Here is a 26,532-nt window from a genome sequence, read left to right as displayed (position 1 = left end):
CAACAGTCAAAGCTTGTTAAATATTTCCTTTTGTGTTCTTGTTCAGGTTCGACAATTGTAGAGTACAATTGTTCCACATAATTGTAGGATGTGTTAGATTTCACACAGCAGTGATTCTCACCTTAAGCACTGTAGCTACACCTGTTCAATTAGAATGTTTCTTGGTAGCAAAACTATATACAGACATAATAGCTCTTTTGAAAATGAAATAAAATATATATAAAAAAATATAAAATGTAATCAAATTTCTATATTGAATATTGTAAGTTTTTCAATGGCATTTGTCTCTGGTACCTAAAGTTATATTTTTACTTTGCAGTAATTACATGTGTCCTTTTAATTCTACAACAGAATACATAAATGAATTGTACATTTATTGGAGAGCAAGACAGTTAAGATTGACATATCTTCACAGTAGTCGCGGTACATCAATCATTAATGCAGTGTTGAGCGACGCCTGCTTAGGCAGCCTGCAGGCTGCTGAGGAGAGTCTGCGTAATGCTGCTAATGGCACTGAAGGTGGCGCTGTCCGGGAATGACTTTAGGAAGTCTATGCCTTCCTCTATGCAGGTGCTGAGCTTCGGGTCCAAGGGCACGGCACCTGGATGGCATAGTGATGACTTAAAACAAGTACGGTGATGCTAATTTCTTACAGCGTCATATAATTAAAATATTTCTTTTGTACTTAAAATCATAAATACTGGTCTTCCGGAGCATCAGACATAAACATATATATGTATTTTTATACATTTCCAAGTTGTTGCTGCCCTGCAGTCCTTCAATTCTGGAGCAGGCCCACCTGGAGGGGCGCATGTGGCCCTCGGGATGTGTTATCAGTGTCATGCTTCAAACCCCACTTTAAAAAGATGTGCACTACAAAACGTTCTTGTAGCCATTAATACCGACTTCTTTTTGATGAATAAAAGTTAGCACAAATTGTTTTATTTTTGTTTTGTAGGTTAAAGTGTTTTATATATTGTGCTCCTGATTAATGATGCTGATCAATTTGAATTTTTATTGAGTTTATTTAATTCAATTAGTCAGTATCAAATTGTTTTTAGTGGGTCAAAAATGTTTGTAGTTTAAAAAAAAAGGATATTCTGGGGGAATTTCAGGCAAATCGATGAATTTTAAATCTTAAAGTTATTTGTAAATTGATTTATATTTTTATTTAATGTTTTGCAGAGGTGTACTTATAATCCATTTTATAGGCAAATGATACTATTAGTAGTTGTGTGGAGAGAGGGCACAACAAAAAATATTAAAGAACTGCTGCACTGTAAAAGTGTGGCTAATAAGGAGTAGTGACACCTAGTGGCTGGAAGCTGACATTACATCTCACCAAGGAAAACTGAGCCTGTGAGTTTGGCCAACTCCTCACCACCACCTTTGGAGAAAATATTGCTGCATTCCTAAAAAGAAGAAGAAAAACAAATAGATAAAAAAAATATATGCTCTGTCAAAGAACTACAACAGCTAACTCACAGAGCAATGCGGGCAAACAAAGCCGCTCATGTTCTCTATGATGCCGAGGACCCGCACTCCTGTTTTCTTGCAGAAAGTAACCTCTCGTCTCACATCCCCCGTTGAAACTGCCTGTAAGACAAAATGGGCCCCCTTTACACAGCACACCAAATTGAATTTTTTTCCCCACAAGAAAAACAGAGCAACTTTTTTATGCCAGTCAAAACGCTCCAAAAAATGCTTCAAATCTGATCTGTTTGCATCTGATTCACACCACATCAGAAAGTAGTCTGGATCCAATTTGTTATCCGATCTCTTCAAACTTCAGACCCATTTGTGACTTTTTAGTCAGCTTTGGGCAAGCTACGTCATTCTTATGCGGGGGTAAAGACCAAAAGTGCGCAAATAATATGTTACATGTCCATCCATCTTCTTCCACTTATCCAAGTTTGGGTCGCGGGGGCAGCAGCCTAAGCAGGAAAGCCCAGACTTTCCTCTCCCCTGCCACTTGGTCCAGCTCTTCCCGGGGGATGCCGAGGCGTTCCTAGGCCAGCCGGGAGACATAGTCTACCCAACCTGTTCTGGGTCTTCCCCATGGCCTCCTACCAGTCGGATGTGCCCTAAATACCTCCCTAGGGAGGTGTTCGGGTGGCATCCTGACCAAATATGCTACAGGTAATATAGGAATATATATTTTGATTCAGAAGAAATTGCGATAGTTGTAGGACCAGAATTGACGCTGTGCCGCATTTGCTTGCATGTGAGTTGAAAAATAAAGCCAAGGTTGATCCACGCTGATGTCCGTGCTTCCTTTACTTAACAGCCATAAAAAGATTAGAACCCTCCAAAATATATCCAACTATATATATCCATGCATACATTACATTTCTTTAATTGCTTTTCACATTAAAAAAAAAAACAATTTTAGGTGTGGCGACTATATCAATGGTGGCAACTTTTATTTTGTGGAAGTAGTAGTAGCGACTTCCTTGTTCATTTACAGAATCCAGTCAACTTCCTTTGTTTTTACTTTATTGAGGAGCGCATGCAAGTGACGGCGAGGCCAAATTGTGATACGGATCACATTTTACTTGCAGTATAGGAAGAAATGTCGCCACTTTAAAGGCCTACTGAAACCCACTACTACCCACCACGCAGTCTGATAGTTTATATATCAATGATGAAATATTAACATTGCAACACATGCCAATACGGCCTTTTTAGTTTACTAAATTGCAATTTTTTATTTCCCGGGAGTTTTTGCTTGAAAACGTCGCGTAAATATGACGTGTACGCTTGACGTCACGGGCCGTTAGGGAACATGAGCGCTGCGCACACACACAGCTAAAAGTCGTCTGCTTTAATGGCATAATTACACAGTATTTTGGACATCTGTGTTGCTGAATCCTTTGCAATTTGTTCAATTAATATTGGAGAAGTCAAAGTACAAAGATGGAGTTGGGAAGCTTTAGCCTTTAGCCACACAAACACACGGTGATTCCTTGTTTAAAATTCACGGAGGTGAAACTTTACTATGGATCACAGCGAACATGTGATCAAATGTCAACCAGCAGGTTTCGGTGAGAAGATTGTGGTAAAAAGTCGCTTCCTACCAGATATCAGCTGAGCTTGTGGCGCCCATAAAGCTGCCATCAACTTCCCTGAGACACTGCGCGTCAAGACACCCGTGGACACACACCTCCGACTATCAGGCACTGTTAAACTCACTAAAACACTAGCAACACAATAGAAAGATAAGGGGTTTCCCATAATTATCCTAGTAAATGTGTCTTAAAACATCAGAATCCTTCCCAATGCAATCGCGTTTGGTTTTTTTTCTCTAGTCCATCGCTATCAATATCCCCAAACATGAATCTTTCATCCTCGCTCAAATTAATGGGGAACATGTCGTTTTCTTGGTCCAAATAACTGTTTTTGTTGGAAGCTCCCATTAAAAAAAATGTGAATATGTGAGGAGCCATCAACATGTGACGTCATCGTCTGTGACTTCTGGTAGAGGCAGGGCTTTTCTCTTAGCACTGAAAGTTGCGAACTTTATCGTGGATGTTCTCTACTAAATCCTTTCAGCAAAAATATGGCAATATCGCGAAACGATCAAGTATGACACATAGAATGGACCTGCTATCCCCGTTTAAATAAGAAAATCTCGTTTCAGTAGGCCTTTAAGCCTGCAGTGTAAACTAGTGATAATGTCAGAAGATGCCATGTAAGATGCGCTGTGTACCTGTGGTGTGGTGACCAAAACAGCTCCATCCACTTGCTTGTGCTTCTTAATGTTCTCCAAGATGGCCAAATGTTCATCAGAAGTCCCCGGTGGCGTATCCACCAGCAGCACGTCCAGCTCGCCCCATGCCACATCTGACACAAACTGGCCAATCATAGCTAAAGAGGCAAAAGACTAGGATTAGGTACAGTTCTATTAGCCATCATATCCATACCTGTAGATACCTGTTTTCTTGGGGCCTCTCCACACCACAGCTTCATCCGGGTCATCCAATAGGAAGCCAATGGACATGAGGGCGAGGTTTTTCTCCGCATCGGCGTAGACCGGCACCCACCCCGTGTCACACTGGTGCACATCGGGTCGACCCACGCTCAGCATGCGTGGAATACTGGGGCCGCACAAATCCACGTCTAGGATGCCAACCTGTGAAGTTGAGATGTTTGTTGTTATTGAATGGCTAGTTACCACCTGGAGTGAAATAATGAACTATTACAGGCCTTTTTCCCAGCATGCCTCAGGGCAAGAGCCAGCTCACAGGTTATGGTGCTCTTCCCCACGCCTCCTTTTCCTGACAGAACCAAGACGATGTGCTGCACTTGGGCCAGGCTGCCATCTGGAAGATAAAGACAGGTTGTGTCTTTATAATTATTTGCATCATTAATAATATGTTTTAATGCGCATGTATCAAACGCAAGGCCCGGGGGCCAGATGTGGCCTGCAAAAGGCTCAAAATAATGTGCTGTATTAAAGTACTTTCTAGCTGAATGTATTTTTTATTTTAATTTTGACAGAAAAAAAATACTGCAATTATATTAGAGGTGGGGAACTTAGGATTCGATTCCGATTCTTAGGATGTTGATTCGATTTAACACATTTCTTGTAATATATTATTTGATATATACATTTTACTCAAACCTTTTCGAAACAAAAGCTCCTCTTGGCTGCTGACATATGATTATGTTCAAAAAGTCTTTTTAAAAAAACATTTCTAATCTTTTTTTATTTACAAAAATTCCAGAATGTTAATCCATTTGAACAAAATAGAGCAAACTGAACTTCAACCCCATCCGAGCTTCAAAATACTCGGTACAAATTTAAAAAGCTTTTGGGAAAACATTAAAATGTCATACTAAAAAAAGGAAAAACTAAATTATCTAAACAACAGTATCAATAATATTTATTAAATGTTTTTAATCCAAAAAAGGATTATTGTAAAAAGAACATTACTAGGAAATGGATATCCCAAGAGAGACCAACTTTGAAGCATCCATCCATTTTCTACTGCTTGTTCCTCTTGAGGTAGCAGGGGGTGCTGGAGCCTATCTCAGCTGCATTCAGGCGGAAGGTGGGGTACACTCTGGACAAGTCGCCACCTCATCGCAGGGCCAACACAGATAGACAGACAACATTCACACTCACATATTGATGGAAATCACAATGGAAATATATCAAATGGAGAAGATAATTGCTTTAATTCATTATAAATTGGAGAAATTGCTTTATACTGGGAAAACTAGGTAAATTTTGTCACGCCCCCATAAGCCTGATTTTATTTTTCTCGAATTAGTGATTGTACTGTTTAAAAAAAAAAGAAGATTAGGTCTATATATTTTTGGGAAATTATTATTATCTGTTTATATTGTTGTATTGTATTTATTTTTTATTTACTTAATTGATTTATCTGTAAATATTATTATTACTTTGTTTTGTTTTCCAGCTGTTTTTATCTATTTATTGTCTAAATATTTTGACATTTAGGGCAGTCAACAGATATTTGATGTATGCAAATATGATGTAATGGATAAGAATGTTTGATGCTGATGTCAATAAAAATTAAATGACAAAAAAAAAGATTATTTAATAAAAGCATAATTGTCTTCACAGTGGAAGAGGGGTTAGTGCGTCTGCCTCACAATACGAAGGTCCTGAGTATTCCTGGGTTCAATCCCGGGCTCGGGATCTTTCTGTGTGGAGTTTGCATGTTCTCCCCGTGACTGCGTGGGTTCCCTCCGGGTACTCCGGCTTCCTCCCACTTCCAAAGACATGCACCTGGGGATAGGTTGATTGGCAACACTAAAGAAAAAATTGGCCTTAGTGTGTGAATGTGAGTGTAAATGTCGTCTGTCTATCTGTGTTGGCCCTGCGATGAGGTGGCGACTTGTCCAGGGTGTACGCCGCCTTCCACCCGATTGTAGCTGAGATAGGCACCAGCGACCCCAAAGGGAATAAGCGGTAAAAAATGGACGGATGGATGGATGGTCGAAAAAAATGATCGATTCTCGAAAATTTGGAATCATCATTTTCGGCTGGACGACCGCGGAGAATTAAAGTAGGAACACTCCGGAGGCAGAAGTTCATTAACAGGGGCGGACTCACCGACTCTCAGCCATGTTTCCGTCACACAGAGGAAGTCAAGTCCGCGGGAAGTGAAGAAATCCTTTAGGATAAACGTTTTGTTTTGTTTGTCAAAGATCTTGCGTTCACAAGACCAAACCTGGCGGGGGCCAGCACGTCCAAGGGCGAAGCTAATCCAGATGGGGCCTGACACACAGCTCACAGGTGGCGGGGGAGAGGAGCCACGAGGTGGGAAAGGAAGGGAGGAATCCGGCCAGGTGAAAAAGCTGACTGGGATGTCGAAAAACCAACGTCGAAGTTGATCATATCAGTGGGAAAAGGGCAAAGATCCAACAGTGTTTGGCGGTCATACTCAAGCAGTGAGCTGACAGAGACGAAAATAGACGCAAACAACACAAAACTGAACAGAGCTGACAGCGAGAGACGGCAGGGCAAAGCACATACTGGCGCCATCTTCTGGAAACTAGGAAGTGATGTTATTTAAATAGTGAAAGGTAAGTTTTGTTGTTGTTTTTTTAGTAACCAGCAAGCACAGTACAGTTAGTTGAACAACTGTGTTTTTATTACTGTGTATTTGATAGGTGCCGTCTGAAATTCAACTATTTCTTTTATTTATATATATATAATAAAATAAATATATATAGGTAGAATTCACTGAAAGTTAAGTATTTCATACACATACATATATATATATATATATATATATATATATATATATATATGTATATATGTATATATGTCTTGATTGGATTATCAATCAATCAATCAATCAATGTTTACTTATATAGCCCTAAATCACTAGTGCCTCAAAGGGCTGCACAAACCACTACGACATCCTCGGTAGGCCCACATAAGGGCAAGGAAAACTCACACCCAGTGGGACATCGGTGAAAATAATGACCCAGTGGGACGTCGGTGACAATGATGACTATGAGAACCTTGGAGAGGAGGAAAGCAATGGATGTCGAGCGGGTCCAGAGAATAGTGCTCGATACCGTGGTAGAGCACAATATGTAGGTGTGGGAAAAATCACAAGACTACTTCATCTCTACAGAACTGTTTCATGAGGGGTTCCCTCAATCATCAGGAGATTTTAAAGGAAGCATTCACATACAATGGTTTATATAGGGCACAGAGTGGGTGGGTACAGGCAGGCGTAGGGGCGTGGTGATTGGCTCATGTGTTACCGGCTCATGTGTTACCTAGGAAGTGTTTCCGTCTGTGGCGGCATGTTGAAATGATTTCACTGCGCTTGTTGGGGGATGACAGGTCTGGATGATATATAACAAACAGTTTCTCTTTTAAGCATAGGTTGCAACTTTTATTACCACTGTTGTAAGGTGTGCTGGATGCAAGAATCTATATATATATATATATATATATATATATATATATATATATATATATAAATAAATAAAATACTCGAGTTGGTGAATTGGCTGTAAATATACTCTCCTCTTAACCTCGCCCCCGCCCCAACCACGCCTCTGCACCCGACCACACCTCCCACCTCCCGAAATCGGAGGTCTCATGGTTGTCAAGCATGTCTTACAATTTCAAAAGAGGTTATCCAACAAACTGTTGGTAGATGTTCATAAACACAATTGCCTATGCAAACGAGGCTATGATACATTTATTTTTATAGAGCAGCCATAACTAGAGCGGGGTCCTCACTATAAAAGCAGTTTGACGCCCCGGTTTTAATGTTTGAAGAAGGCAGTGAAGCACCACCGTCACGTCAGCTGCGTCACGTTTTGTCACCGGACACCACAAATTCCACAAAAGTAGGTTGAAGTTTATTTAGAGTCCTTGTGGAAGTGTGTCACAGCAAATGACGCTAATTTTATCCGCTGGGTCGACAGGAATATATCATTAAACACGTTTCCTCTTACTGTTTGCTAACACAGCCCAGTTTATTAACTTACTGTTGTACACGCTATAAGTTATGCGTCTTATTTTCATGTACTGGAACACAACATATTTACACAAATCAATATGTTAATTAGCAACTTACCATTGTTTTGTTCCATAACTGGTATTTTGACAATTAAACTGCATCCATGCGCATTATAGTAGGAGCCGAATACTTCCGTAAATGGTCGCCTGTCTCGGCCAATCACATGGCGCAGGCAACGCCAACTCCACCAATGAGAGAGTGCCTTATGATGCGTTCATGTGCTCTGAAGATGCTCGTATTTTAAATGAAAACGGCAAGAAGGACCCTGAAGAAATTGCGTGTGAATGTTCCAAAGCTGGAGTTCAATTCAAGATTATTTATTGTCAATTCTTAACATGCACAAGACACATAAGAACTGAAAATTACATTTTTGGCACAGTCCCACAAAGCGCAAACATACGTTACAGGGAGCCAAGACAGGATCGCCAACGGATCAGGCATTTTTACGGCGCTCCTTAAAAAGGTGAGAAAAGGGTGAGAGGAGGGGGAGTAAAAAAATATCAGTCTAAGGCTAGACCCTCAGGAGGGGTCCAGACTAAGTCCAAGGATGATACAACAGCGTTTTGTTCAGGAGAGAACACACAGAGGATAATACAAATAATACCAGAAGAAATGAATACATTTAAAAAAATGGTTTGACAAAAACAGACTACTGCGATAAGGTGGCGACTTGTCCAGGATGTACACCGCCTTTGGCCCGATTGTAGCTGAGATAGGCGCCAGCTACCCCAAAAAAGGGAATAAGCGGTAGAAGATAGATGGATGGATGACTGGAAAAACAGACTATCATTGAATCCATCCATCCATCCATTTCTACCGCTTATTCCCTTTTGGGGTCGTGGGGGGCGCTGGCGCCTATCTCAGCTACAATCGGGCGGAAGGCGGGGTACACCCTGGACAAGTCGCCACCTCATCGCAGGGCGAACACAGATAGACAGACAACATTCACACTCACATTCACACACTAGGGCCAATTAAGTGTTGCCAATCAACCTATCCCCAGGTGCATGTCTTTGGTAAAACTAAAATAATGCTATTTGGTAACAGTAGAAAAGAAAGTCAAATACAAATAGACGGAATAGAAATTGAAAGAGTAAGTGAAACCAAATTTCTAGGTATAATGATTGATGATGAATTGAACTGGAAATCTCATGTAAAAATATACAAAATAAAGTAGCAAGAATCACGTCAATAATGAATAAAGCCAATATGTTCCAGACCAAAAATCACTTTATATTCTCTACTGCTCACTAGTGTTACCATATCTGAGTTATTGTGCAGAAATATGGGGAAATAATTACAAAAGTACACTTCATTCCCTAACAGTGTTACAAAAAAGATCAGTTAGAATAATACATAATGTTGGATATAGAGAACATAGAAACCCTTTATTTATTAAATCAAAGATACTGAGATTTCGCGACATAGTGAATTTGCAAACAGCTCAAATTATACACAAAGCAAACTTTAACCTGCTTCCCAAGAATATACAACAATTCTTCTCAACGAAAGAGGAGAAATATAATCTTAGAGAAAAATGTAATTTAAAACATTTGTACGCACGTACAAAACTTAAGACCTTCAGTATATCAGTATGTGGAATTAAATTATGGTATGGATTAAGCAAAGCAATCAAACAATGTACTAATATGATCCACTTCAAGAAACTCTTCAAACTGGAAGTGTTTACAAAGTACAAAAAAGAAGAACCATGATAAACATTGTGATTTTATTCACCCATTCATTCCTTCATTCTCAAAATAATCTTACTTATCTCATCGTATGGAACAAAACTTACTTCACCAATTATTTATTTATTTATTTTTATTGTGATTACTTATGGAGTATATTGTAAATACATTGAGAACCGGAAGTGAACAAAAGTTTTAGCAACTGTTATGTAAAAGAAAAGGGGTCGGATTAAATAAAATGGAGCCTATCTCAGCCCCAATCGGGCAGAATTGTCACCACCTCATCACAGGGCCAACACAGATACACAGACAACATCCACACTCAAATTCAAACTATTTCTCAATTTGACATGTTATTACTTCAACATTTAGATCAGTGGTTCTCAACCTTTTTTCAGTGATGTACCCCCTGTGAACATTTTTTTAGTTCAAGTACCCCCTAATCAGAGCAAAGCATTTTTGGTTGGAAAAAAAGAGATAAAGAAGTAAAATACAGCACTATGTCATCAGTTTCTGATTTATTAAATTGTATAACAGTGCAAAATATTGCTCATTTGCAGTGGTCTTTCTTGAAGTATTTGGGAAAAACAGATAGTAAAATAACTCAAAACACTTGTTGAAAAATAAACAAGTGATTCAATTATAAATACAGATTTCTACACATAGAAGTAATCATCAACTTAAAGTGCCCTCTTTGGGGATTGTAATAGAGATCCATCTGGATTCATGAACTTACTTCTAAACATTTCTTCACAAAAAAATAAATCTTTAACATCAATATTTATGGAACATGTCCACAAAAAAATCTAGCTGTCAACACTGAATATTGCATTGTTGCATTTATTTTCACAGATTATGAACTTACATTCATATTTTGTTGAAGTATTATTCAATACCCCATGGATTGAAATATATTTATAAAGGATTTTTTAATTGTTTTTTTATTTTTAAAATATTTAAAAAAAAACTCTCACGTACCCCTTGGCATACCTTCAGGTACCCCCAGGCAGGGGCGCCAAAAGGGGGGGGGGGGGGGGGGTAAAGGAGACGTAGTCTAGGGGCCCATGATGGAGGGGTGCCCAGTGAGGCCCCTAATGATCCATCCATCCATCCATCTTCTTCCGCTTATCCGAGGTCGGGTCGCAGGGGCAACAGCCTAAGCAGGGAAACCCAGACTTCCCTCTCCCCAGCCACTTCGTCTAGCTCTTCCCGGGGGATCCCGAGGCGTTCCCAGGCCAGCCGGGAGACATAGTCTTCCCAACGTGTCCTGGGTCTTCCCCGTGGCCTCCTACCGGTTGGACGTGCCCTAAACACCTCCCTAGGGAGGCGTTCGGGTGGCATCCTGACCAGATGCCCGAACCACCTCATCTGGCTCCTCTCGATGTGAAGGAGCAGCGGCTTTACTTTGAGTTCCTCCCGGATGACAGAGCTTCTCACCCTATCTCTAAGGGAGAGCCCCGCCAACGGCGGAGGAAACTCATTTCGGCCGCTTGTACCCGTGATCTTATCCTTTCGGTCATGACCCAAAGCTCATGACCGTAGGTGAGGATGGGAACTTAGATTGAGAGCTTTGCCTTCCTGCTCAGCTCCTTCTTCACCACAACGGATCGGTACAACGTCCGCATTACTGAAGACGCCGCACCGATCCGCCTGTCGATCTCACGATCCACTCTTCTCTAATGATGATGAAATTAAATGAAATTATGTGTTGGGGCCCTGTAAAGATTCTTTCCATGGGGCGCAAAATCCCTAGCGGCGCCCCTTCCCCCAGGGGTACACGTACCCCGATCTGAGAACCACTGATTTAGACCATTCAAGTTTGTAATACCATTTTCAAAAAAAAATTCCCGAAATCCCCAAATTCGGGGGGAATTCCCATTGAAATGAATAGGACGTTCTTCAAAGTTCCACAACACCCACATTTTTCATCAGATTCAAACTGTTCCAACTTCAAAATATTCAGCCTGTTCAGGAATTGTCTGCTCTACTCAACAATTCTTTAAAAAAAAAGAAGTTCAACTTCACCATTGGCGCATTCACACGCAATTCCTTCATGAATTGCCTCATCTAGTTTATTTATTAAAAATCTAGTTTAAGCTAACCGAAATATTGCAGTCGTGTGCACCGATGGAAGCGAGTCCCTCAAACGCAACCTCTCCGCCCCTTTGGTGTTATCCAATGAGGTGAAGGCGGAGGCGTGGCCAAGTAATGTTTACATGCAGAGCTTGAGAAGTGGGCCACCTAAGTGTAAAGAGCAGCTGTCACAGTAGAGACACCCTGAGAGTCAGATGAGTCACTGCAAGACAGGCGACAAGAAGACTTCAGTGAGGTAGGACTGCTTTTAAATATTTTAAAAGCTATTTTAAAATGCAGATCAAGCCAACCAGCCATTAGTCTCATATATAATGCAATGCAGTGCAACATGTGCTTAGCATACACATTTGGTTTGGTTATTTAAAGTCATTTATTATACTATTTTCAATTATCTTATTTACCTCGCTCATATTCCCTGCTCACGAGTCAGCTGTCCAGATGATGCATTTAGAGTATTTAGGCCAAAACCCACTTAAAGGGAAACTGGCTCCAGACTAACTAATCTGAATTGTTGGCAATTATCTTCTGCACCTGTTAAGCAAAGCAGCCACCAGCTGCTCTCCGAGCAAGACATGCATGTATTGCATGTATAGCAAAATGCAAACATAGAGTTAAAATAAAGAGTTAAAAGTATGGCTGCTCATGCACGTTTGACCTCATTCCTGCACATGTGCACTCGCACCAGCAGACATCTTGCCCCAGTAGCAAAAGCATAAGGTTGCCTTTAGAGGTTGCACAAATACGCACGCGTCCTGCTGCCAAATGTGACATATGGGGGAGGTAGAAATAGACCTGCCCGGACACATGGTGCTCCCCCTCACACATGCTGTGTAAACGTAAAGGGGGAAAAAATCCATACAGTTGATTCAGGATAAAGAACAATACAACAATGAGAATAAAACAGAGGAAGTTGGTCGTGAGGTGCCTTCATGGACTGCTGGTTACTCAGAGCTTCCATGCTGAGGAGAGGACGCAGCGGCCGGGCTCGACATTTGGCCTGGACTGAAATGCGGCGCGGGACGGATTCCTTGGCGGTTATGACGACGACATGCGGAGGGGACGACCGGGAAAGCCGGACAACAACGCAGGTAGACCAACCAACACAAGGCATTATTTGCACAACACGCGGTAGGTTGTCACACTTTTTAGTTTATAGTGAGAATTGCTGATCATCCAAGCGTCTTTCATTAGTCATTCCTGCATGAAATTAAAGCTTGGAATGTTTATCCCACTCATTTTCCAACCCATTATGACAAAGAAGTGATGGGGTCAGTTGTCACGATGTTATTTTAAAAGGAAAACTCCTAAATTGGTAAATGGGTTATTCTGTTCTTGTATAGCACTTTTCTACCTATAAAGTACTCAAAGCGCTTTGACACTATTTCCACATTATTCCATTCACACACGCATTCACACACCGGTGACGGGAGCTGCCATGCAAGGCGCTAACCAGACCCCATCAGGAGCAAGGGTGAAGTGTCTTGCTCAAGGACACAACGGACATGACTAGGTTCGGTTGGTAGAAGATGTGGACCGAACCAGGAACCCCTCAGATTGCCAGCACAGCCACTCTCCCAACCGTGCTATGCCGTCCCCATTGTATTGTATTGACTAATTGAGGAATGCATTACTTAATGCGTCTGCAGACTAAATGAGCAAGGAACACATGTTTAGTCCAGCCTACTATACTTCTCAAACTTTTTCATTGAGTGGTATGCCAAATAATCAATTAAATATTGATACACAGTGTTACTGTTCAAACTGTGTAATGTTACACTGGCCAAAAATCTTAAATATACTTGTTAAACAGTGATGTGCGGTGAGGTTCATGGCTGGTGAGGCACTGACTTCATAACAGTCAGATTTATAGACATATGAACCCTATAGAGTATCTTATTCACCATTTGATTGGCAGCAGTTAACAGGTTATGTTTACAGGCTCATACCAGCATTCTTCCCTGCTTGGCACTCAGCATCAAGGGTTGGAATTGGGGGTTGAATCACCAAAAATTATTCCCGGCCCTGGTGCTCACTGCTGCCCTCACCTCCCAGGAGGTGAATAAGGGGATGGGTAAAATGCAGAGGACAAATTTCACCACACCTAATGTGTGTGTGACAATCATTGGTACTTTAACTTAATGTAGCAGGTACTTTAGCTAGTATAGTATAGTATAAATAAATTGGACTTTTTATTATCATTTTTAGCGATAACACTGCTAACATTAACAATATTAAATAATCACATGTATGTAGAAAATAACAAACACGACAGTACACAGTGTTGTCACTATGACAGGTGTAACACAGTGTTGTCACTATGAGAAGTGTAACACAGTGTTGTCACTATGAGGGATGTATCACGGTGTTGTCACTATGACAGGTGTAACACAGTGTTGTCACTATGAGGGATGTATCACAGTGTTGTCACTATGACAGGTGTAACACAGTGTTGTCACTATGACAGGTGTAACACAGTGTTGTCACTATGACAGGTGTAACACAGTGTTGTCACTATGACAGGTGTAACACAGTGTTGTCACTATGACAGGTGTAACACAGTGTTGTCACTATGACAGGTGTAACACAGTGTTGTCACTATGACAGGTGTAACACAGTGTTGTCACTATGACAGGTGTAACACAGTGTTGTCACTATGACAGGTGTAACACAGTGTTGTCCCTATGACAGGTGTAACACAGTGTTGTCCCTATGACAGGTGTAACACAGTGTTGTCACTATGACAGGTGTAACACAGTGTTGTCCCTATGACAGGTGTAACACAGTGTTGTCACTATGACAGGTGTAACACAGTGTTGTCACTATGACAGGTGTAACACAGTGTTGTCCCTATGACAGGTGTAACACAGTGTTGTCACTATGACAGGTGTAACACAGTGTTGTCACTATGACAGGTGTAACACAGTGTTGTCACTATGACAGGTGTAACACAGTGTTGTCCCTATGACAGGTGTAACCGCGCTCCAGCGGCCGTGTTCATTCATTGTCTTTACTGTAGCATAAAAAATGCAGATGGCCTTAAAACGCCACAATACTCCGTCACCATATTTAGGTGCCCAAAATAAAGACTCCACATAAATATAAATTCAATCGGATCAGAAACATTGGAGGAAACGGGATTAAAACCCGATGCTAACCGCCCATAGAAAATACATGGGTACGGCTAGTGGCTACTATTAGCAAACAAATTCACTTACCAACTCGGCTTAATATCTCAACATTGACACACTCTTTTGTCGCAACTCAGCCCTGATGGTCGACTCCTATAAGTTTATAATTAGTTGTAAAATGTTGGACGGTTGTTTTTACGATATGCAGGCAAACGACAACTTTAAAACATACCGGCTTCGGCCTAGCTGAATAGTGCAAGAATGATCTCTGGGATCACTAACGCCCTCTACCACCAGGAGGCCGGAGAACAGGTGCCTCACATTGTATGTTTTCGCAGCAGTTTTATGATTGCCCAGCACAAGAGATACGTTACACACATACAGTTGTTGACAAAATACACTGTACATTATATACCTCAGCTAACTAAACTATGGAAATGTATATCATTCATATAGCAATACGGCCTCACTGAACAGCAGCCAGCAGTTAGCCGAGTCATTGCGGAATCCACGGTGAGGCTCAGCTGGCTGTGACTCACCGCAAGTAATTCTCAGTATTTGAACGGCAAATGTGAAAATTAAGCAATTTTGAATAAAAAAGAATGTAAAACTGGTGAAGTTAAATGGAGAATAACTTTATAGTATAATCACTGTATACATATAAAAATATAATGCATTTTTTTCCTTTTGATATTTTTTCTTTCCATGACGGCAGGTGAGGCCCCTGACTGCACGTCACTGTCGTTAAACAAAACGGCGGCCTCGTTTTTTATGATTACTTAGGCCTACTATGCTACTCTATTTCAATGTTGCCCATTATGGTGGTAATTGGAGAGCCAAGAATTTTCTGAGGTGAAAAAAGTTTGAGAACCACTTTTTAGGGGAACAATAGTTTTGTTGTAAAACTTAAAACAAATACTGACGAGATGATTATATTTACAATTTGTCATGAAAAACACGACAAAAAGTCCTCGCCACAAGTTGTGGTCTTATTCTGGAGAAGATGAGGTAGCTGAGCTCTGATACTTATTTCTGTAAATTTCCTTCCAACAATTTGAGAGACGGCACGCTCTAGTGGCAACATAAAACAAACAACAACAACCGATCCCTTCTGCTCCTATCCTGCAAAAGTGAGTACACCCCTCACATGCTGTATCCGTATCTTATTGACCATTCTCTATTTCATCTGTTTGCTGCAGTGTTTTTTTAACCACTGTGCCGTGAGATACAGTCTGGTGTGGCGTGGGAGATTATCTAATTTCACATATTTGGCTTAAAAACATTTTTTGCAAACCAGTAATTATAGTCTGCAAATAATGTGTTGCTGTTGTTGAGTGTCGGTGCTGTCTAGAGCTCGGCAGCGTAACGGTGTAATACTCTTCCATGTCAGTAGGTTGCACCAGGTAGCTAATTACTTTGTAAATGCAGAAAGGTGTCAGAAAGGTGTCTTATGCTTAAACCAAAAATAAACAAAAGGTGAGTGCCCTGTAGAAAAGGCATTGAAGCTTAGGGAAGGCTATGCAGAACAAAACTAAAACTGAACTGGTTACAAAGTCAACAAAAACAGAATGCTGGAGTACAGCAAAGACTTACTGTGGAGAAAAGACGGCGTCCCCAATGTACATCCGAAAGTGACATGACAATCGACAATGTCCCCACAAAGAAGGATAAAAACAACTGAAATATTCTTGATTGCTAAAACAAAGTAGATGCGGGAAACATCGCTCAAAGGAAGACATGATGCTGCTACAGGAAAATACCCAAAAAAGTGAAAAAGCCACTAAAATAGAAGCGCAAGACAAGAACTAAAATACTACACACAGGAAAACAGCAAAAAACTCAAAATAAGTCATGGCGTGATGTGACAGTACACCTACTTTGAGACAAGAGCTATTGTGTTGCATGCTTGGTTATGGTTTAAAGTCATATCCAACAATTGTGACAGCTTTTACTGTCAACGGAGTTTCATTTTTTAATGACTTCTGCTGGGGGTGTGCCTCCGAATTTTTTCAACACAAAAAATGGGCATTGGCTCAAAAAAGGTTGAAAAACATTGATTTACTTTATAGTCTGTGTCCATTTTATCAATACTATAATACTTTTTTAAAATTCATTATTATAGTTATACTACAGGATTTACTAATTCCTCTTCTATTTTTTCAGTATTTATTGAGGCTAATATTTTTACAAATTCTGTACTAATTTAGCATTTTTTACCGAGCAAATATTATAATCATGTAAACCACACTCCTTTATTTATCTATTTATTATTCATCACTGAATAAGGTCTCAACGGTTAGGCATCTTTATCCTTTTACTATTAAAATAACTGGTACATGTTGAACACGGGAAGGCACCAAACCAGCACTAACTGCAACACGGAGGAAAGAGGCAGGATTAAAAAAAGATCCGCTTCCTCGTACTCCTTTTTCGTTTGAATAGTGTACAGGTAACTGTAAACATGTGATGTACGTCCGAGGAAATTGTTCTGCAAACTACCGACATCAATACCATTTTCACTGCACTATTTTCTGCGGGGACAGTCGTGTTTTTATACTTTAGAGCAGTGGTCCCCAACACGCAGAAGATTTTTTTATTAATTTTTATGGAAAAAAAATATATATATATTTTTTATTTTTTTATTTTTTATTAAATCAACATAAAAAACACAATATACACTTACAATTAGTGCACCAACCACAAAAACCTCCCTTTTTCATGACAAAAACGTCCCTTTTTCATGACAAAGAAAGAAAAAAAAAAAAAAGGACACCCTCCCCGCCGGGACAAATTATTAAGCGTTGACCGGTCCGTGGATACAAAAAGGTTGGGGACCACTTCTTTAGAGCATTGGTTCTCAGACTTTTTTTTCCCAAAGTACCACCATAATGAACAACCTTAAAATACAGTAGCGTAGTAGACCTAAATATTCATTAAAAACAAGGCCGCCGTTTTAGTTAATATTTTTTGATCACTGTAACATTACACACTCAAAAAATGTAAATTTAACAAATAACAAGGCGCTTCATGAGGAATTTTACCTCCAGCGCCATCACTGTTTAGGATGTAATAGCAAATGTTATTTGCTATTACATCCTATAATCCTATAAGTTGCTATTACTATGGACTGGACTTTCACAATATTATGTCAGACCCACTGGACGTCCATTGCATCCGGTCTCCCATAGAGGAGGAGGGGAGGGGTTACCCACATTTGCGGTCCTCTCCAAGCTTTCTCACAGTCATTCTCATCAACGTCCCACTGGGTTGTGAGTTTTTCCTTGCCCTTATGTGGGCACTGAACCGCAGATGTCGTTGTGGCTTGTGCAGCCCTTTGAGACTCTTGTGATTTAGGGCTATATAAATAAACATTGATTGATAAACATTGAAACGTCACATGACTAAGCTGCTTGCTTGGGTTCTATCACCAGTGTGAGTTGTGGCTGAAATGTTTGCGGATTTATGTACAAAAAAATGTGTTGCATCCAAAATTACTTTCAATTAGGTCCAAAATATTAATTAAATTAAATCCAAGTTTGGTGTAAATAGTATAAAAATCAGGTTCGGGAACCCCATTTCACTGCAGAGGACTAACAAGACACATTTTTTGCTGAAATATGTAACTCTGGCTAAAGAAACATACCAAAACAATGTCTACTACGTAGAATACTTTTTATTTTATTTTATTTATTTATTTTTTGATTGATATATTTTTATTTCAAATATGCAAAAAAAAAAAAAAACAAGAGCAAGCATGATCCAATACAGTGCTATAGCCTTAACAGTCATTATAACAAAATGAAAAGTAAGAATAATAGTGAAGGGAGAAGTTTGGGGCCACTGTCATTAGTTTTCTAAAAAAATGTGGCCCCTAGAAAAATGTAGTTTAATATCCCTGGTGTATAGCTTCTATATTGATTGAACATGCACTGAACATGCGCCAACTGTAATGTCCCGTCTTGTAATTGTCCTGTATTATTATGTATTTTACAATGTACTTCTTTTATATTTCCTGTATTTTATATTATTACTTTGAACTGTTTTATATTTTAGTTTTTTTATCCTGTAAAGCGTCTTTGAGTATACATAAAAGCGCTATACCAATAGAATATTATTTTTATTATTAATATTATTATAGATCCGATGTCAGCTAAAAACAAGTATTGAATGATATTGGCTTGCATGTAAAATCTCAGAGTTAAGTTCTTATACAAGTAGTCCTGCAGCACGTTTGGTCTTGTATTTTATTTAGCCAAGTCGTTGACTAAAGGTAAACATGGTAGGCTATAGGCTACTTGGCGCTACACCACAGCTAAGTAAACAATAGCACACAAGCCAGACATACGTAAAGAGTGTGCTGAATTGAACGATATTGCAGTGTCAAACACCATTTTTCAATATAAACAAGTATCAAATTACAGTTGCATATTACCTACACATCCAAAGTCTCCAAGGGAGAAAGAAGTGTATTTGAAAGTATCCAGTCACAAACGTGTCCGCATCATTTAACTTCCTCCACCATGAGCTTAACGTCATGAATTATTGTGGCTACACTTTAATTCAAAAGCATAGATCTGTCATTAGGTTAATGTTTTTCATACCTACCTTTTAAGTAATTCCACTTGATCAAACCTTTTCTAACATTCCACTCTATTAAATAATAAAAGTATGTGCTATGATCCGTGCTGATACCGTATCGGATTCGCATCGGTGTCGGCCAACACTCAAGGCGCCAATACCGGTGTGGTATCAGATGTGAAAAAGTTGTATGGGGACATTCCTAGTCATTATTGTCTAGTCTGGGGCTACATGAGTGCTGCCGACACGGTGTAGTTGAGGTTCATTAAAGGAGAAACTACTGTGGGGCAAAAAAGTATTTAGTCAGCCACCGATTGTGCAAGTTCTCCCACTTAAAATGATGACAGAGGTCTGTAATTTTCATCATAGGTACACTTCAACTGTGAGAGACAGAATGGGAAAAAAAAATCCAAGAATTCACATTGTAGGAATTTTAAAGAATTTCTTTATAAATTATGGTGGAAAATAAGTATTTGGTCAACCATTCAAAGCTCTCACTGATGGAAGGAGGTTTTGGCTCAAAATCTCACGATACATGGCCTCATTCATTCTTTCCTTAACACGGATCTATCGTCCTGCCCCCTTAGCAGAAAAACAGCCCCAAAGCATGATGTTTCCACCCCCGTGCTTCACAGTAGTTATGGTGTTCTTGGGATGCAACTCAGTATTCTTCTTCCTCCAAACACGACGAGTTGAGTTTATACCAAAAAGTTCTAATTTGGTTTCATCTGACCACATGACATTCTCCCAATCCTCTGCTGTATCATCCATGTATCCATTTTGGTATAAACTCAACTCGTTGTGTTTGGAGGAAGAAGAATACTGAGTTGCATCCCAAGAACACCATACCTACACAAAAAAAGAAATCTTTAACATCAATATTTATGGCACATGTCCACAAAAAATCTAGCTGTCGACACTGAAAATTGCATTGTTGTATTTATTTTTTCACAGTTTACGAACTTACATTCATATTTTGTTGAAGTATTATTCAATAAATATATTTATAAAGTATTTTTGAATTGTTGCTATTTTTAGAATATTTAAAAAACATCTCACGTAGCCCTTTGCATACCTTCAAGTATCCCCAGGGGTACGTGTACCCCCATTTGAGAACCACTGTACTAGGCCATAAAATCAGTGTCAATTGAGTCGGTCCATAGGTTGCCTGTAGGGATTTTTAATGTCCAGCAGATGTCAGTATTTAGTGACACAGTATCAATACAGTTTTGCAATGTGTCGGAACGCTTCATGACACCTCATCAACCCATCACTACTCTCAACCAATAAGAGAACACCTCCAAAATATCCTAACCTATGGTCTCGAGGAGTGAGAAAAGTATTTTTGTCCAGCTTTCTCTGGATCATGGTTACACTTTTATTCTGCGTCAAGTCTGAGGTGGATCAGCTGACGTGCTCCCAGACTCTCCCTGAGGCGGCGACGGCGGAGCAGGCGGCGGAGGTCCCGCCCAGCCTGGTGCCGGTGGTCGGGGAGTCCTTCTGCCAGTGCGTCCAAGAAGAGGAGCTGAACCCAGGCTCGGGCATCACCACAGAATGCCTGTGCGGCGAGGAGGACCACGGTCAGAAGAGCACGAGTGACCCGGTCTCAGTGGACTGCCCTAAATAACAAACATGTGGCTCTCAGGCTTCCATTGGGTGTGGGACGGCAACGTCAAGTCGTCAGGCGCCTTCCTCAGCTGCGACGACAGGAAGGTGAGTTTCCACTCGGACTACAGCTGCGGCACCGCCGCCATCCGAGGCACCAGGGAGCTGAGCGACGGGCAACACTTTTGGGAAGTCAAGATGACGTCCCCCGTCTATGGAACGGACATGGTATAGATGAGGCGGCCATTGCAAACAATACGGCGGCTTTTTTCGCGTCTGATTTTGCATTGTTCGCACAGATGGTGGGAGTAGGAACATCCGAGGTCAACCTGGAGAAATTCAAATATAACTTTGGAAGCCTGCTGGGTCACGATGAGGACAGCTGGGGGCTCTCCTACACAGGTGAGGATCCTACATCTACAAAACCCAAAACCAGTGAAGTTGGCACGTTGTGTAAATCGTAAATAAAACAGATTACAATGATTTGCAAATCCTTTTCAACATATATTCAATTGAATAGACTGCAAAGACAAGAAACTTAATGTTCAAACTGGAAAACTTTCTTTTTTGCAAATATTAGCTCGTTTGGAATTTGATGCCTGTTACATTTTTCCAAAAAGCTGGCACAATTGGCAAAAAAGACTGAGAAAGTTGAGGAATGCTCATCAAACATTTATTTGGAACATCCGATGGGTGAACAGATTGGGTATAAAAGCAGCTTCCATGAAATGCTCAGTCATTCACCAAGACGGGGTCACAACTTTGTGAATAAATGCATGACCAAATTGTCGAACAGTTTAAGGACAACATTTCTCAACCAGCTATTGCAAGGAATATAGGGATTTCACCATCTAAGGTCTGTAGTATTATTAAAAGGTTCTGAAGATCCCGAAATTACTGCACGTAAGCGATTATATTACGTACCTTCGATCCCTCAGGTGGTACTGCATCAAAAAGCGACATCAGTGTGTAAAGGATTTCACCACATAGACTCAGGAACACTTCAGGAAACCACTGTCAGTAACTTCAGTTGGTCGCTACATTTGTAAGTGCAAATTAAAACTCTACTATGCAATCCAATCCACTTTATTTATATAGCACATTCAAACAACAATAACGTTTCCAAAGTGCTGCACAGCCATGTTAAAAACAATATTATGCTCCACCAATGACTGAATAAAACAAAAAATGAATAAAAATAAAACCAATAAAAACAATATAAAAACAAATATGATTAAAAACTATTTTAAAGGGTAAAATCAATTAAAACAGTAAAATAAAAATAAAAGTGTATAAAAAACACAGAGGACAACAGAGGACAGAGGACCACACAACTCACGTAGTGTTAAAAGCCAAAGAATAAAAGTGGGTCTTAAGACGAGACTTAAAACACTCCACTGTGGAAGCAGTTTGAACATGGAGCGGCAGAGTGTTCCAGAGCTTAGGGCCGACCACAGAGAAGGCCCTGTCTCCCCTGTGCAAAGTGAAAGCCATTTATCAACACCCAGAAACGCCGCCGGCTTCGCTGGGCATGGGCTCATCCAAGATAGACTGCTGCAAAGTGGAAAAGAGTTCTGTGGTCTTACGAGTCCACATTTAAAATTGTTTTTGGCAACTGTGGATGTTATGTCCTCTGGACCAAAGAGGAAAAGAACCATCCGGATTGTTTAAGCCGCATAGTTCAAAAGCCAGCATCTGTGATGGTATGGGGGTGTATTAGTGCCCAATGCATGGGTAACTTACACATCTGTGAAGGCACCATTAATGCTGAAAGGTACATACAGGTTTTGGAACAACATATGTTGCCATCCAAGCAACGTTATCACGGACGCCCCTGCTTATTTCAACAATACAATGCCACGCCATATTCTGCACGTTACAACAGCGTGGCTTCATAGTAAAAGAGTGCGGGTACTAGACTGGCCTGCCTGTAGTCCAGATCTGTCTACCATTGAAAATGTGTGGTGTAACATGAAGCCTAAAATACCACAACGGAGACCACGGACTGTTGAACAACTCAATCATCAAGTAGGAATAGGAAAGAATTCCACCTGAAAAGCTTAAATAATTGGTCTTCTAAGTTCCTAAACGTTTACTGAGTGTTGTTAAAAGGAAAGGCCATGTAACACAGTGGTAAAAATTCCCATGTACCAACTTTTTTGAAATGTGTTGCTGCCATTAAATTTTGAATTAATGATTTGCAAAAAAAAAAATGTTTCTCAGTTCAAACATTAAATATCTTGTCTTTGCAGTCTATTAAATCGATTATAAGTTGAAAAGGATCTGCAAATCATTGTATTCTGTTTTTATTTACGAATTATACAACATGCCGACTTCACTGGTTTTGTACCGTAAAGTGCTGGCATGCTTGCGTAGATGTTTGCAGCCTTCTGCAAGATTCTGTTTTCTTTAAAGGTCTCTTTCAGCACAAAGGGGACAAAACCAAGTTCTCCTCGCAGTTCGGCCAAGGCTCCATCATTGGAATGCACCTGGACACCTGGCACGGTACTTTGACCTTCTACAAGAATCGACGATGCATAGGTGAGTGGTCTTCCAGAGGACTTTTTCAAATTAGACTTTATCGACCCTTATTTCAGGAATATTGTTACAGCAGCAAGATGGTGCAAAAAGTGTTACATTTTTTACATACAGTACAGGCCAAAAGTTTGGACACACCTATACTTGCCAACCTTGAGACCTCCGATTTCGGGAGGTGGAGGGTGGGGTACGTGGTTGGGGATGGGGCGGAGACGTGGTTGGGGTTGGGGGCGTGGTTAAGAGGGGAGGGGTGTATATTTACAGCCAATTCACTAACTCGAGTATTTCATATATATACACACACAGTTATATACATATGAAATACTTAACTTTCAGTGAATTCTAGCTATATATATATTTATTTTATCATATATATAAATAAAATAGTTGAATTTCAGACGGCACTTATCAAATACACAGTAAAAAAAAACAGTTGTTCTACTAACTGTACTGTGCTTGCTGGTTACTAAAAAAAACACACACTTACCTTTCACTATATGAGTAATGTCACTTCTGAGTTTCCAGAAGATGGCGCCAGTATGTGCTTTGCCCTGCCGTCTCTCGCTGTCAGCTCTGTTCCTTTTTATGTTGTTTTACGTCTAATTTCGTCTCTGTCAGCTCACTGCTTGAGTATGACCGCCAAACACTGTTGGACGTTTGCCCCTTTCCCACTGATATGATCAACTTCGACGTTGGTTTTTCGACGTCCATGTCAGCTTTTTCACCTGGCCGGATTCCTGCCTTCCTTTCCCGCCTCGTGGCTCCTCTCCCCCGCCACCTGCGGGCTGTGTGTCAGGCTCCATCTGGATTAGCTGCGCCCTTGGACGTGTTGGCCCCCGTCAGGTTCGGTCTTGTGAACGCAAGATCTTTGACAAACAAAACAAAACGTTTATCCTGAAGGATTTCTTCACTTCCCGCGGACTTGACTTCCTCTGTGTGACGGAAACATGGCTGACAGCCGGTGAGTCCGCTCCTCTTAATGAACTTCTGCCTCCGGAGTGTTCCTACTTTAATTCTCCGCGGTCGTCCGGCCGAAAAGGAGGAGGATTAGCAGTCGTTTTTAAAGATAACTTTAAATGCCGTCAGATCCGCCTGCAATCCTCCTTTTCAAGCTTCAAACTGCACATGTTTGAGCTGCGTGGGGGAGGGGGTTCCTGCTATAATCAGCTCCTGCTGAATTTCAGGAGATTTTCGGGAGAAAATTTCTTCCGGGAGGTTTTCGGGCGAGGCGCTGAATTCCGGGAGGCTCCCGGAAAATCCGGGAGGGTTGGCAAGTATGGACACACCTTCTCCTTCAACGCGTTTTCTTTATTTTCATGACTATTTACATTGTAGATTGTTACTGAAGCCATCAAAACTATGAATGAACACATGTGGAGTTATGTACTTACAAAATATTTGAAATAACTGAAAACTTTTTTTATATTCTAGTTTCTTTAAAATAGCCACCCTTTGCTCGGATTACTGCTTTGCACTCTTGGCATTTTCTCACTGAGCTTCAAGAGGCACCTGAAAGGATTTTCACTTCACAGGTGTCATAGTTTTGATGCCTTCAGTGACAATGTAAATAGTCATGAAATAAAGAAAATGCATTGAAATGAGGTGTTTGTGTTTTTCTGTCCAACACTACATCTGCAGCTTTTTCATACTTTATTTGATAAATGTACCGCATTTCGATAATTTAACATTCTTGGCTGGCACGTGTGCACAGGTGTGGCTGCCACCAGGCTGCAAAAAAAGAAGTTGTACCCCATGGTGTGCTCCACGGCAGCCAAGAGCAGCATGAAGGTGATCCGCGCCTGTTACACGCCCACCTCCTTGCAGTACCTCTGCTGCACGCGGCTTCGCCAAATGCTCCCTGCCTGCCCTGACATAGCAGCTGCTCTGGAGCTACCGCCGGGGATGTGCACCCTCCTGCGCTCGCAGCTCGGCTGGGTCTTCTCCATCTCCAACACCGTCACGAGCACCAGCTGCAGCAGCACGGAAGCTTCTGAGCAACACAGCGATGACACACGCCCCCCTCCCAGGGCCCGCACCAGTCCGCTGCCTGACGCCACCCTGCAGCCGTGTCCCTGTTCTACGTCCTCTTGTACTTGTCGCTGCCCTCCGACGCCCCCTAGCTGCGACTACGACAGCTGCGGCTCTGAGCCAGAAGATTACCAGAGCAAACGATGCCGCTGGACATAAAGTGAAAGTCCCAACGATTGTCTCACACACACTAGGTGTGGTGAAATTATCCTCTGCATTTGACCCATCACCCTGGGAAGTGAGGTGAGGGGAGCAGTGAGCAGCAGCGGTGGCTGTGCCTGGGAATCATTTTGATGATTTAAGCCCCAATTCCAACCCTTGATGCTGAGTGTCAAGCAAGGAGGTAATGGGTCCCATTTTTATAGTCTTTGGTATGACTATAAAACTCAAGACCTACAAGAACTGCACATTTTAAACTCTGCAATTCTTGTTGGAAATAAGATGGTCAGTTTTATGTTTATGGCACGTCTGAACTTGCAATGTCAAATACTACCTACCGGTTTGACCCGAATATAAGACGACCCAAAAAATATTTTTAAGGAAAAAAATGTGACCGGAAGAAAAGCTCACTTTCTTGGAGAAAGAAGGCGTTTGAGGCCGCCGGCGGATTTGCAGCGTTTTTTAAAGATTTTTTCTTAGGGAATAGAACGTCTTATATCCGGGTCAATACGCTTATAGCTCGGCCACATCTTCATGTTTTGTAATAATTGTACAGATAAGACATACTTGACAGATTAGACCAAAAACTAAGAAACACAAAAGCTTTTTGATACTATACTTTTTGTATCTGCCAAGTTTATCAACTTTGTTACTCAGGCAATCCTAGAAAATAAAAGCCTAAAGACAAGC

At 40.8% G+C, this 26,532-nt stretch overlaps 2 protein-coding genes across 3 annotated transcripts; one reads left to right on the top strand and one right to left on the bottom strand.

Moving 5' to 3' along the window:
* Positions 1 to 357: 357 nt before the first annotated feature.
* On the bottom strand, positions 358 to 8,244 carry nubp2 (nucleotide binding protein 2 (MinD homolog, E. coli)). Its single transcript, XM_061909315.1, has 7 exons — positions 8,079 to 8,244; positions 4,207 to 4,322; positions 3,934 to 4,132; positions 3,710 to 3,867; positions 1,486 to 1,596; positions 1,343 to 1,412; positions 358 to 601 (listed from the first exon to the last, which is right to left on the bottom strand). The coding sequence occupies exons 1-7, from the start codon at positions 8,092 to 8,094 to the stop codon at positions 462 to 464; spliced, it is 810 nt and encodes a 269-aa protein (XP_061765299.1). The 5' UTR covers positions 8,095 to 8,244; the 3' UTR covers positions 358 to 461.
* On the top strand, positions 7,655 to 26,530 carry LOC133558149 (SPRY domain-containing SOCS box protein 3-like). 2 transcript variants are annotated; one of them, XM_061909311.1, is made up of 7 exons: positions 7,655 to 7,848; positions 12,756 to 12,894; positions 20,906 to 21,092; positions 21,158 to 21,345; positions 21,417 to 21,519; positions 23,533 to 23,658; positions 25,367 to 26,530. In XM_061909311.1, exons 2-7 carry the CDS (start codon positions 12,763 to 12,765, stop codon positions 25,840 to 25,842), a joined length of 1,212 nt encoding a protein of 403 aa, XP_061765295.1. In that variant the 5' UTR covers positions 7,655 to 7,848; positions 12,756 to 12,762; the 3' UTR covers positions 25,843 to 26,530. The 2 variants fall into 2 exon arrangements, with proteins under 2 accessions (XP_061765295.1, XP_061765294.1); XM_061909310.1 differs by lacking the exon at positions 7,655 to 7,848 and adding an exon at positions 11,887 to 12,041.
* Positions 26,531 to 26,532: the final 2 nt, after the last annotated feature.

Source organism: Nerophis ophidion, linkage group LG08 (assembly GCF_033978795.1).
Source record: "Nerophis ophidion isolate RoL-2023_Sa linkage group LG08, RoL_Noph_v1.0, whole genome shotgun sequence".
Taxonomy (NCBI): domain Eukaryota; kingdom Metazoa; phylum Chordata; class Actinopteri; order Syngnathiformes; family Syngnathidae; genus Nerophis; species Nerophis ophidion.
This window is presented reverse-complemented; position numbering and strand designations above follow the sequence as displayed.